At 40.1% G+C, this 14,441-nt stretch overlaps 1 protein-coding gene across 2 annotated transcripts; it reads right to left on the bottom strand.

The window, feature by feature from the left end:
- Positions 1-1,570: 1,570 nt before the first annotated feature.
- Positions 1,571-13,997, bottom strand: pou2af1 (POU class 2 homeobox associating factor 1). 2 transcript variants are annotated; one of them, XM_018742784.2, is made up of 6 exons: positions 13,933-13,997; positions 12,269-12,335; positions 5,751-5,878; positions 3,835-3,883; positions 2,718-2,989; positions 1,571-1,968 (listed from the first exon to the last, which is right to left on the bottom strand). In XM_018742784.2, exons 2-6 carry the CDS (start codon positions 12,282-12,284, stop codon positions 1,657-1,659), a joined length of 777 nt encoding a protein of 258 aa, XP_018598300.1. In that variant the 5' UTR covers positions 12,285-12,335; positions 13,933-13,997; the 3' UTR covers positions 1,571-1,656. The 2 variants fall into 2 exon arrangements, with proteins under 2 accessions (XP_018598300.1, XP_018598299.1); XM_018742783.2 differs by lacking the exon at positions 13,933-13,997 and having other exon boundaries at positions 12,269-12,358.
- Between the last annotated feature and the right edge of the window lie 444 nt (positions 13,998-14,441).

Below are 14,441 nucleotides of genomic sequence, written 5' to 3' on the forward strand. Positions count from 1 at the left end.
AGGGTCGCAGCAAGTCGGAAGCTAACCCAGGGTATAAGGCCAGAAGGAGAGGGGACACACCCAAGACGGGACACCAGTCCATCACAAGGCACCCCAAGCAGGGCTCAAACCCCAGACCCACCAGACAGGAGCCACAGGGCAAACTGGTTGTGCCACCACGCATTTAAATAACACATTAAAAACGATCAGAAGGCTACAGCAAATGTAAGTTATGTGTGAGCTACTGTAGACCATTAGTGACTCTGCAAAGAATGAAGACTGCTGGCTCTGTACGGGTGGATCTTTAACATTACTTTCTTTATCAGTGTAACCATCAGAAAATTACAGTTAATGCTCTCAGCTTTGAGAATATTATTAAAGTATTTTTTTTCTTTTAGTGAAAAAAATAATTCTTATATGTGATACTATTTTTATTACCTCACAATTTTTTTATACTAAGTTACAGAACACGGAGGTATAGCAATATCATTTTTGTGTCAGGAAACTATTAAATAAAAGTGAAACCAGAAAGAAAACAAAAAAGGTAATCAATTAAGGACAATTTGTAATGTAGTGGTTAGTGCTGCTGCCTTTGGCCCCAAAAGAAACAGGTTCAAGTTTTACTTCCAGCTGTAATACCCTCAAGCAAGGAGGGTATTGCTCTGAAATTGCTCTGCTAAAATTACCCAGCTGTTCAAATAATTGCAAATAGATTAACATTCTATGTCCTTTTGGAGAAAAGTATCGCTAAATGTGAAATAATCCAAACACAAGTTATGTTCATAATTTCATTTTATTTAAAAACCCTGATTTAATTTTTGCCAAATAACTCAGAAGTAAATATACTTCCAACAGGGGCTTTCTGCAAGACTTTTGGCAAAATTTAATTTGAACACCTTTTGGATTAGCTCATGAAACACTGAAAAATATATATGACTATTATGTCTTTATAGGAAATACACTATACAAACTGCAAGTAATTCTATACTGTAGTCTTCTTTTGAGAACTAAAAATTAAAAGTAAACAATTAATCATGCATCATGGTGAAAATTTCATGGAATTACAATATTTGTTAGTTGTAGTTGTACCATTATATAATGCCTAATTTTTATTTTATTTCAGTAAATGAACTGCACAACCATAAAATGTTTTTGTTTTAAAAATATATTTAACCCTCTTTAAACCAATTGCTTAAGAATTGAACACATGTGAAAAGCTCTTAACCATTCCAGAAAATATTTTGAAATAAAAGTGAAAAACAGCAAAATATATTGATATTGTACTGCTAAACATTGTGAGAAAAATTACTCTTTCAAGACCTATAATTTTATGTAGCAATATCTTTCTCTAACATCTACTACATCTACTGCAGCAGAATAAATCAGTAAACCCACTTAAACACACTTGCACATCTGTCTAACTTCCAGTTAATAACTAATTTATGAAATGATTCTTAATCTAACAAAATTTCTAAAGCTGGTGAAACACTTTTTTTAAAAAAAAAAAAAAAAAAAAAAAAAAGTTAAATTTCTTTAACTTTTAAGAAAGGAGTTGTAGTTTCTGCAAATGACTTCTTAAGGATTCGCTTTCCCATTTTCGTGTCCTTGTGGTTACATCTGTGTCAACACGCTCCCACAAGATGAAAGTAAACACAGGCATACACAGATTGAGGGCCTTCAGACATCCTGGATAAAGAGTGAGGGGTCAGTCACGTACGTGTCTTTCTCATCATCCTCTTCCAGAAGTTTCTCCAGTGGCAGGCTGGCCACAACATTGCGAGCGTCTTCCAGCCGCTCTGGGTCAGGCTCTGGCACCTCCACTGACACAGACTCAGAGAGCAGTTGGGTAGTGGGGAAGGGAGCCGTGCATGGTGAGCACTGCATGGCAGGTGCTGAGAAGGTGGCCAGCGGCTGAGCCCATGGCAGGTAGGCTACTGAAGAGTCCAGGAGGTCTACCTGTGGCAGGCCTTGGGACGATGTGGGTCTGGTCTGTGATAAGAAGTAAAACAACCAGCAAGACGTCAGAAGTTTGCAGGATTTGCATAATTTATCCAATAAGATTGATTCATTAATTCGTTATCAATAACCCCTTGTCCAGTGCAGGCATACGGTGGTCAAGAATTCACCCTGGAAGCATAAGGAGCAAAGAAAGATGTACACAGTCATTCGGTCACATTTAAACACATAATGAGCAAATCAGAGTCACCAGAATTTCACCTGAAAAGTGTGTCTTTGAACTGAGGGAGGAATGCAGAACACCTGGAGGAAACCCATGTGAGCATGGGCAGAACACAAAAACTTTGCACAGACTGACCCGATTCGAACCCACCACCAGGATTTGTGAAGCACCTATATGACCCACTGTGCCACCTCACTACAATAATATTCCGTAACTTGGGGTAAAACTGTGTTAAGATTATCTATATGGGTGTCAAGTATGTTTTTTCTTATACTAGTAGTTAACTGTATAACGCAACATTTTAAACTGAATTTCAGGCATCACTATGTGGTATTTCAGCTACAGCTCCAGGTGTCAACAAGTGGATACTTAAAATGTGAACTCTAAAGCCTGAAAGATTCCAACATTCGAGGAAATACCCTGCTAAACACCATATTGAGCAAATATCTCATAAAAATAAAGTGTATCCGAGTTCAAATGAAAAATGTAAAAGATAGAAGTATTTGGACTACTGGAGACTTTGCATCTTTGTTTAATGCTCATCAGTGACATCACTCACCCCAAAGTTAGTGAAGAGAGGCGTGTGGGTGTACGTCAGCATGGAGGGTGGGCCCACCACGGTGTAACTGGGGCAAACAGGCTGAACGTACACATCAGTGGTGTAGGCTGGAGCATTATGATCAGCAGGCAGAAATTCCGGGCTGGCCCAGTGGGTCACAGGCTGCAAAGTTGCAGCGGCTGGTTGTGCAATCCATCCTGAGCACAATGTCCCATCGTCCACTATCATCCTTTCTTCCGCAGTAGTTCCTGCCTCAGAAAAGCCCAATGACCCTGTTGGGACAAAGAGCAAGAACTGAAAAATGATGCTCGCAGTGTCCTCCACACTCCTCACAACCCAGCATAACACAAAGCAATGCCAGCATCCTAAACGCTCAAGCACAGCTTATATATAGGCATCAGTGGAGCTTTATAAGTCTTCAAGTTTTAAAGTTTTAAAATTAACTTTACAAGTAACTTTAACTATGGGCTACACAGTGGTGCACCAGGTTTCGCTGCCCTCTCATAGCACCTGGGTTGTTTGGAAATAGGTTCAAATGAGGATCAGTCTGTGTGGAGTTTGCATGGTCTCCCTGTGCTTGTATGGGTTTCCTCCAGGAGCTATGGTTTCTTCCCACAGTCTATAGCCAGGATTATTTAAAACTCTTAATCGTCTGTACTGAGTGAATGAGTGTGTGGGTGGCGACCCTGAAATGGACTGTTGCTCCTTCCTTGGTTAACCTGTTAAGCCTAGAATCCCCTAGTTCGGGGAAGGCTCCATACTGCTGCAACCCTGACTTGCACAAGAGCTTAGCAATGATGAGTGAGTGAACTTTTGCTAAACTTTAATATTATTGTCATTCATACAGCATTAATAAAGTATTTCTACTAAAATATGTAAATTTCCCTGGAAACAAAAAAGAATGCTCTCCGGGCTGAAAATTCGTGTATGATTGCTTGAACTTGGTCATAAAGCATCTAAAACATGTAAACCACTCTGTTGTGAAATGTACTTCTGCTGACTGAGTTATACATAGCTTTAGCAAAAGCATCTAGTAAGTGAATAAATATAAATATGTAAAGGTAAAGCATCCCAAAACGGGGCACGAGATGTAAAGATATCATATCATATGACTCACCAATCTGTGTATATGATGACAAAGCATTTGCATTGTTTGGGACCACTACCTAGAAAAAGAAAATTATTTGTTCATAACAGACTCACTTCAAATTTCGGGATAACACAAATTAATTTCAACTACATGTCGTACAGTTTATACAGTCAGTGAAGGTATTTGATTCTTTTCAGCTAAATCCATTGCAATGCAGTGTGTTTCACACAACACAGGGAAAATACTAGAGCCCATGTTGCATCCTGTCTTACACCCATTGTTTACAGTATAGACAGACATGGGTCCTGTATTGTATTAGCTGTATGCTGAAGAAAAAAAAAATAAAAAAAAATAAATAAATAAATGTACTAGATTGACTTTTTAGAGGAGGGTGTGGTGGCACAGCAGGCTTGGCCGGGTTCTGCTCTCCGGGGGATCTGGGGTTCAAGTCCTACTTGGGGTGCCTTGTGAAGGACTGACATCCCGTCCTGGGTGTGTCCCCTCCCCCCCGCAGCCTTACGCCCTGTGTTGGCGGGTTAGGCTCTGGCTCGCCGCAACCCTGCTTGGGACAAGCAGCTTCAGCCAATGTGCTTGTGTGTGTAGTGAATTTCAGTTTTTTGATCTTTTCAACAGTATCTAATGTGAATAAATTGAAGAATTAAGCTGTCTTGTTAAATGTTTATTGATTGTAAAGTAATGTAAAGTTTTTATTAATGTTTCCGAGTTATGAAATGTGTATCCTCTTGGTTATTTGATATTTTAATGTACGGTGACATCTTGTTGGAAACGAGAGTTCTGTGATTTATGTGCTGGGAGTGGTTAAAAGGCTGATTTGCCCAAGTGATCCTCCACTGGAGCCCCACAGTACCGTAGTGATATTACTGCAGAGTGTCTGAGTGTGACTGTTGTAGTAACCAACTCTAGCACAGGAATGAAGTACTGATGGATCAAAGAGGAAAAAATACACTGCTAACTCAGTCATAGCAGATATTCTCCCCATGTACTTCCTTTTACTTTTTTACCATGTACTTTGACTTTTTTCAGCACATTAGACCCCTTCAAAAACAGAATTTCCTGCATTGATTTAGAGATTTTCAGAAATTCAGCACAGAAATGCTTTTGCAACAAAACTCATCGTCCCTTCAGCAAAACTGATGCTGAAGATGCTGAAGGCAGCTAATGAAATGCAGGTCCTGCTCCGCTTGGTGTATCTAATAGGTTACAAGGTATGTGGTGTGTCGAGTGTGCATGCATGCGTGTGTGTGTGTGTGTGTGTGCGTGTGTGTGTGTGGTGTCGATAATGTTTATGCATTTTGTAGAGCGTGTGGCCGAGTAATGTGAACAGTGTGAGTGCGTGGGCATCTCTGGCATATAGAGCATGGAAGTGAATGGTGTAGAAAATGTGTTGTGTTGTGCTGGTTTGTGTTTGTTCGTGTTGTCAAGTGTGGTGGAGAGGAGTGCAGTTGGCAGTGGTGGTCTTTGGCAGGTCTCTGGAGTAATTTGCATAGGCTTCATGCCGAGCCCTGCAGCAACACAAGAGTATGATTCAAACTGTCACGGAAAAACACCTGGATTATGTTAGGAAAACCTTCCCCCTCTTGCCTTCACTCTATATCTTTTATGGATGTCAGCCTAGAGTTCTCTCAGTCAACCTGGCATCTAAGGAATGGTATATTCACGGTAAAGTTCATACAGAACTGTTCCAGAACATCAGGGTCTTGCTTAATATCGCAGAATCAGCGTTTACTCAGGGACTTCAACTCAGTAGCTATTAATCTTCTTCAGTTCGACACATTTTTCCTGCACCTCTCTTTTCACCGAAACTAAATGTTCTGTTTTGATATTGAAGGTTTTGAAAAAAGGGAAAGCACGAGAGTCTGTGATGAAAGGTGAGAAGCGGAGAGTGTGACTCAGTGTTTGTGTAGCTGTGGCCGAGAGCTCACCGCAGTACTTGGGGCAGGTTTGCTACTAGCGATGTCGCTTCCCCTCTTCCTCCTCAGTAGCTCTTTCACAGGATCTTTGACCCGCACACCCTGGTACGGTTTGCTTCCAGCCCTCTCCGCAGACGTTGCTGCGTGTAACCGAACACACAAAAACGCTTAGTTTGTCCCACACAGGATGTATGAATCACTACTCCGAGAGTGAAACTTGTCCTGTCCCGACATCATCGTGGAACGCGTACGGATACGGTCATGAAGAGAATCCGCTTGGGGCAGCTCTCAAACTTTCTTCTTAACTTTATAACTTCATTAACTCGTTACGTGTGACTAAAATCACTCCAACAATCCGTTACACAAAATAAGAAGAAAATGCACGTGTCGGTGAATTTTTAATAGCGACACGTTAAATGCTATATAAGTATGTCTGTAAGAGTACAGACAGAGGTCCGTTGGTCCGACTTCGGCACTACTAGCCTACAGTCAGTGGCTTTTTTTGTTATGAAACAACTGTTAAACAGTTGGGAATGTCTGTAACTGACTTTTGCCAAACACGAATGCCTCTGTCTGCGCTCTGGTAGTTCCTGTGGTAGTTCCTGTCACCAAGACAAATTCCTTGTATGTGTGAACATACTTGGCAATAAAGCTCGTTCTGATTCTGATTCTGATTCTGATTCTAGCTTCTGCTTTGTAGTTGAGATATAAATACAGAACTGTGCAAAAGTCTTAGGCGCTCGTGTTTCACAAAAATCTCTGTTTTAGACGGTTATTAAAATTTTAATCATGTCTTCGGCATTAGTGTCAATGGGAAAGAGCATATTTTAGATTTCCAAGCATTTCTTTTGCAAAAAGTTACAGTATTACAGTAAGGGTTTTGTATGTCATTAAAGAAAGAAAGTACAAACACACACACACACACACACACACACACACACACACACACACACTATGAGACTGCTTGTCCCAAGGGGGGTCGCGCCGAACCGGAGCCTAACCCAGCAACTCAGGGCGCAAGACTGGAGGGGGAGCGGACACACCCAGGACGGGACACCCGTATATCGCAAGGAACCCCAAGCGGGACTCAAAGCCCAGACCCACCGGAGAGCAGGACTCGGCCGAGCCCAACACGACCCCGCTCGGGACAAGCTGTTGTTGACAATGGATGGTTCCTTTATTAATTAAGAGCATTATTTTTGGAAGAACACGCCTTGGGGTTCCCCCAGAGGAGCTGGAGGGGATGTGCGGGGAGAGGGAAGTCTGGGGGGGCTCTGCTCGGACTACTGCCCCCGCGAGCCGGTCCCGGATAAGCGGAGGAAGATGGATGGATGGATGGATGACTTCTCACTTTTCAACTTTTCAGCACTGGGAAATTGGGAGAACTGCAGATGTTCAGATAAATACTGCAGCATCTGAGGGTGTCTGAAGAATTTTCCCACATACAGAGGATTTGGGAATTTTTTGGTTATCCAGGGCTAATGAAACTGCTTTTCATGCCAATAAACAGCTTCATTTTTCTTATATTCTTCAAAAGATGAGTCAAACTTTAATTATATTTATGTGGTGAAGTCATTACTACAGACAGCATCTTTTTCATGTATACTCTTTTAGCAGAAAAGCAAATCTTTTTGACTTTTATGGTTTTTCTCCTAGGTACTAGCACATAAGAAAATCTGTACAAAGAACAAGGACTCTACATGGACTTACATCAATATATCAGTGTTGATTTGTTTCTATCAGCCTTTCAGGATAGTGTACAGCACAGCATATTTTGTGTTTTTTTTTTTGTTAACATTCTCATTCATTTATAAATGTCATCTTTTTCTGAACACGATATATGCCTGCTTCATCATGTCCCTGATAGAACATAAATAAAATGACTGTTAATGTCAGTGCTTACTGAAAGATATGGCCCTCCAAAATAATTTCCATCCATTTAATTTCAATAACCACTTGTCCTGCACAGGGTTGTAGAGATCCAGAGCTTATGCCAGAATCATTGGGTACAAGGCTGAGGTACATCCTGAATGGGACACCAGTTCATTGTAGGGTAATTACTCACATACATACATACAATCATTCATCCATTCACATACTAAGGACAATTTGGAGTCACCAAATTCATCTGAACTGCATGTCTTTGAAGTGTGGGAGGAAACCCACATAGACTTAGGGAGAGCGTGCAAACTCCACAAAGACATCCAGGTGCTGTGAGGCAGCAGTGCTACTTGTTGCCCTCAATGCCACCCCTCCATAACAAGTTGAAATGGTATAGTATAAAATGCAGGAACATGCAAATTCTAACAATTCTCTTTAATGATAATCCACATAATAGTTCTGATGTTCACAGCTCGTATACACACACACTTTCTGAACCCCTCATCCCATACGGGGTCACAGGGAACCAGAGCCTACCCAGTAACACAGGGGACACACCAAAGACAGGACACCAGTCCGTTGCAAGGCACCCCAAGCAGGACTTGAACCCCAGACCTACCAGAAAGCAGGACCCAGTCCAACCCACTGCGCCACCGTGCCCCTCAGCTTGTATATGTAGTATAATTATTTCAGACAGAATACTTTAAAAGTAAGGGGGTGCGGTGGCGCAGTGGGTTGGACCGCAGTCCTACTCTCCGGTGGGTCTGGGGTTCGAGTCCCGCTTGGGGTGCCTTGTGACGGACTGGCGTCCCGTCCTGGGTGTGTCCCCTTCCCCCTCCGGCCTTACGCCCTGTGTTGCCGGGTAGGCTCCGGTTCCCCGTGACCCCGTAAGGGACAAGCGGTTCTGAAAATGTGTGTGTGTGTGTGTGTACTTTAAAAGTTCAGTGACATGTGGGATTAAAGCCGCAAAATTATTCCAAGGAAAAATTTTACAAGAATTTAGGACAGAATCCTTGGCAATCTTTCTGGGCTGTTTGTCCAAAGGTTTCCCAAGAACAATTTCTTCAAAAAAAAAAAAAAAAAGGTTCTTTTAAATTTTATATGTTCATTAGAATTTTTTTTTCAGAAAAAGTAGTAAAAAGAAATGTAATGCCCTATTTCAACTCTCCTGTACACTGTAGAACTGATACATTTATAAGTACAAGTACTTCATATTTTGGGCACAGTTCTTGTAAATTTTAGTGCTTGCAGCATTTAACAGATAGCTCAGATGTATAACTTTAATCTATAGGGGTACCATTAACGTCAGAGGTACAGTGGTGCAGTGTGTTTGGCCTGTACCTGCTCTCTGGGGGGTCTGGGGTTCAAAGGTTCAAGGGCTGTGTGTGTGTGTGTGTGTGTGTGTGTGTGTGTGTGTGTGTTACAGTTAACTTTTTTGAAGCATTAACAATTGCAAAAAAATAAATCTTTGTAGTTCCAAAACATTCATTTGAACATATTTTTTTAGTTAGGCTGCTTAGTTTGGTTTTTATATTTTTGTTCCTTTTCTGCATCAATAATTGAAGGAAATTTGGACAGTGCTGACATATCGTGGATGTGACAGAAACTCCTTTGAGCATTTTTTAATACTAAATGACTACTTCTGAAGGTACTGTATACAGCTAAAGCAGCCATACTAAAGAGCTGGCTGTTTGAAACTGGTTTCTGAGAACTGGTAACCACATCTACATCAAAGACAACAATAAAACAGGAAGGAGCTGGGGGGGGGGGGCTGCAGTGCATATAAAAAATTATATTACAGTGCTGTAAAAATATCTTACTCTTGTTTCCTTACAAAGAATTCAAACTCACTGTATAACTGTATGGATTATGCTTGCGCAGTATCAGCAAAGTTTATTGTATAAGCAGTTTGGACCGTTGTGAACAAAAATACCGATACCTGGATAACTGACTGACAAGAGTCCTTAGATGTCTTAGGCTACTAAGATGCTGAATTAGCATGGGCCAATAGTGAGAAGAGGAATCCGTGGAGGGGCACCATCGAAAACACTTGAGCTGGGTTTTAATGTGTTCGGTGGAATAAAGACAAAGATGTTTGGGGAAAAATATAAGCTAAATATTGTATGTGCGATAAGGCTTTGGGTAAGCAAATGGGTACTGCCTTTACTAATTCTGTCAAAACACCTTTGAAACATTTACTTGCATGTTAAAATTCTCTTTCGGTTGACTTTGTGTATACTCACAAGTACATTTATTCTGACACACATGCTCCCTCTCACTCACACACACACACACACACACACACACACACGCACACACAGCTGTAGAAAAAGAGGAAGGTCAGGGAGTAGAAACAGACACAGGGCTGTAACACAGCTGTGGTGGGTTTCAGCCCTCTGCAGCCGTTGTTCAGCTTTGCATATCAAAATTAATGGGCCGACCTGAAGGACCTACTGAAAAAAGAGATAGTATCTTACTTGTACTTTGAGTGTCCATCAGTGAAACACTCTAATTGCTCAGTGTCAAACTTTAAAGCCCCTGAACTCCGCTACCCTATGCTATACATAGTTGAAAAAAATTGAAATTTACATACAAATAGCATACTTTCTTTGGCGCATAACAATTTTTTCAGTCCTTTAGACGTAAGTCTAAAAATGGTTTCAAATCGGCCACGGGTATAAATAAGAGCAAGCTACATTTGTGCGATGGACGTCTGACAACCAGGGGCTTAACCGGGAATTCTGGGTCCCGTCAAAGAATATCGCTCCATCCCTAAAAAATAAAATTAACATTGTGGCCCCTTACAATCATCAACATCATTTACCCCACTAGTGATGGCTTTGCTGTGTAAAATCTTTGTCTAAGGTTATGCCACTGATGACTGAAACAGTGATAAGCACTTAGCACAGACACCTCCCTTCTGAACCGTCACACTCCTTTGGTGAATATTGACAAGGTGCAGACAGCTAACATCCAGAAACTTGAACTTAAACTTAAAAACAAGCTGATGCGGTTACTTGAAAGCATATGGTGAGTTGAATCTGTAATTAGTGCCTCTTATGAATGCTGGCCAGAAATAAAGCATTTTTTAGGTTGTTTTTCATGGTGCTGAAAAGATGCCTTATGTCCACAAGAACAGATTGCAAAACATCACTTTGAGAGATGGTGAACGGTCCTTTGCTCATCTCTGTGCATCAGTTCTGTTTCAGCTTGTCGTGATTTCAAATCTCATTACTAGACAGGCTTTTTTTGAACACCACAGTGTTCGGTAAACATTTACATTACATTTACGTTTACATTGTAGAGTACGAGGTAAACCAAAAATACAAAAGTGTATTTACAAATGTCAAAAGTGTTCACTGGTATAAACATGCTAGAAGATTTAACAGATAACTTATAATGAGAACCAACTGTATGTTATAATTAATAAATTTGGAATATATTGTAATTAATAATATATTCCAAATATATTATGCAGTTTTCAAACTTTAATAATTTATTATCACAGAGCAAAATATGCAAACAATCATTAAAAATTCCTGTCTGAAATTGCCTTTTATGCTTTGTATTTAGGAATTAATAATTTTCCAGTAGAAAGTAATTTTGAAGGTAATTTATCTAAACTCAGTTGTGTGTCAAACCATTTTTAACATAATTTCAACTTCTATGACTCATACAAATAAGCTGACTGTGGAAAATTTTATTAATTTGATGCTTTTCAATAGTACTAAAAATAGTTTCTCTGGAGTGAAAATACTTTGCCGCAAAAAAAAAAAAAAAAATGAAAAAATGAGTCATCAGAAGGTTCACAAACAAGCAAGCATTTCATTTAGATGAAATATTCTCATGGAACACCTCCTTCACAGCCTTAACCTCAACCTGATATTTAAGATTCAGGTTAAAAGTAAACATTTACATGGCAGGTATATTTTTTAGCATTATCAGTTGGAAATGGTTAATCAGTGCCACAACATACCAACAGCATACACCCACAACTGTAGCCTCCAAGACACAGTGAGTAATAGCACCACCCCCAGAAAGGCTGAAGAAAACAGGTGGTGATAACTGAAAAGACACTGTGACATGAGGATGTGCAGTGGTGTGCTGTCACAATACACTCACTACATTTATTTCTTAACAACCCGGCAGGTATCATCCAACTCAAAGTGACTATTTTATGTGTGTAGTGTTGTAGCCTGATCATTTATCTCTCACTATTCAGATGGAACAACTACAGCGCCCAGTTTGACCATGTGCACTTTTTTCTTTTTTAAATGTAATTGGTTTAAATTAAGTATTCTTGAGTGAGGTACTAATCCTGTAAAAACATTAGAAAGATTCACTTGAATGCCTTCCTTAAGTTTTTTAATTTAAAACAATGATGATTCAAGGATACATTAGGATTAGAATGAAATTGTAATACATCAAGGATGCAACAGGACTTGACCTCCCTGGACCTTTAACCAGCTTCTCTTTAAACAAGTAACTACTTAAAAGTTTTGGTGAAGGTTATTCCAGTTACTAGAAGTACAGTTTCCATGATTTATCCCAATTTACTCATAAATGTTATAGTCTCTCAGTACAAATTGAGAACATCTCCAAGTGTGGCATCAATTGACAGTATCATTTTGCAATGGTCAAGTACTTACATTTCTCCCAGTGCATACTGTACTCTTGGGGACTTGTCCAGCTCAGCTTTACTCAGCTATCTGGTGGCTTGAGAAGAATCAGGTTGTGATTGTGAGTTGAGGTTTCACAGCGACAGCACTCAGTAGCTGCTTTTTAAAAGCCCGCGATGAAACCCAACGTGATGTCACAGTGCTCCTAACCTCAGCTTGTTCCTCCTGCCAGTCAGCCCCACAATTGCCAGCATGGAAGGTATTACACACAAGCACTCACACACTCACAAGCACAGTGGGGTGATGGATAAGTACACCCACAAATATCACCAGTTTTGCTTTTCTTTCTGAACAAGAGGCCTACACTATTTTTGGATACCTGATGTTCATGCACATTCTACCACTACATGTTGACAGACCCAGATCCACCCCAGTGTCCAGCATAAGGGTAAACATCCTTCCAAAAGTAGACCACAGCAAATGGGCTTTAAAAATAGTTAGGTAGGATAGGTATATTTTCTTGTAGATAACTACAGTATATATGTGTATAAAAGTGTGACTGGGGTTCTGCTTGTAATAATAGAATGGCACCCAAAATTACATGGAAAATAGTACCTACAGCACATTGTACCGATATTCAAATCAAGAGTGCTTCTGCAAATTGGTCTTAGTGATTTTGGGATTTATCATTGTGAGTAGAACTCCTTTTTAACGTTACTAAAATTATTGCAAACTTTGGACACAAATGCATTTCTAGTGAGGGTATTCCACACATAACACACCATGCAGCTAATATCACTTTAAATTCTTGTAAACGCTTGGCAATTTTAACACTGATTTATTAACCCATTTATGAGGGAATGTCTGAATAACTTGTAACTCCACAGCTTTTAAACTGGTGTTCGATCAAGTTCAGAAAGTATCTTTTTAGTACGTTTCAAACTTACATTACCAAGCGTATCAAAATAATTATTTCTTCATGACTACAAACCCAAAGCTTTATGAACACATTGAGACATGTTTTTTAAGAATGTGTTGTTCAACTCCTGTGACTCTGTGAAGATTATTTGAAAAAGCGGCAGAAACTGCAGCCAGTCATCCTGCAAGTGTCGGAACGGAAGCACCTGTAATACAAGGTTCACTGACCACCATAGCCCGCTCTTATTCTCTTTTCAATTTTGTTTTTTTTGCCACTTAGCAGTTACTGCCCCTTACTGAAGAACTTTTCAATGTGACATAGTCAAGATTTGTCCCAGCTTCTCACTTCTTCTCACTTTTTCTATTGTTTATTTCCTTTTGCGTTACATTTTGAGGTATGAAGTAACTAGAGTCCCCTTTTTTCAGTCCTTTTGGGGCAAGTAGGTTAAGTTCTTGAAGCTCAACAGCAGACATTGCAACATGTGCCTGTCACACACGGAAGCAATGTCAGTGCTTAGACAAGAGCAGTGTACTTAACCCCGCTGCTTACTATCATTTAAAATGCACTGAGATTTTCATATAAAGACAAGTAGCAAGTGCATCTCAGGGGATATTTAGTTACAATTATTAGTGAACAAATGTGTGTAAAGAAAAACACAGTCTGTTGCAAGAAGTCTCATAGCCTCATGCTTTGAAAAGACATTGAAAAATCTTATCTGAGATGCCTAAGCCAACTGGCAGCAATTGCTTGAGGTTGTGTAGTAGAGTGGACTTACCATGCTGTTAGGAGGTGCTCATAGATGGTCCTGGGATCCCCACGCCATGCCCCTCACCACAGCTTGCCTGCTTTCACAACTGTGTTGGCTAATGCAAACCCTGGCAGTCTTATTGTAGGCAGATGCAAAGAAGCTCATAGTCCGGGGATTTTTAATCAACTCTCAAAGAGCTCTTCAGACAAACGTGCTATATAGTTTTCTAACGCAAAGCCACTGGGTTTGTACAGGTCTTCAGCAATACTTGTAGCTTTGATACATAGTAAGTTGTCACTGGCATCATAGCAACAAGCCAACACTATTAGGCAGCATGGGTTTTGACTTCATTTTTGAGCTGAATGACATACTGCAAGAATATATACTGATAGTCCCACCTTAGCAAAGGATAAAAAGCTGACATGTAACAGTTCAAAATATTCTCTGAAACATTGTGACTGTGTAACTTTTTAAAAATATTAATTCAGTCTTCTACCTATATTTTAAAGGTGCAAAGAAAGCAGAAAAAGTGCATA

Source organism: Scleropages formosus, chromosome 10 (assembly GCF_900964775.1).
Source record: "Scleropages formosus chromosome 10, fSclFor1.1, whole genome shotgun sequence".
Taxonomy (NCBI): Eukaryota; Metazoa; Chordata; class Actinopteri; order Osteoglossiformes; family Osteoglossidae; genus Scleropages; species Scleropages formosus.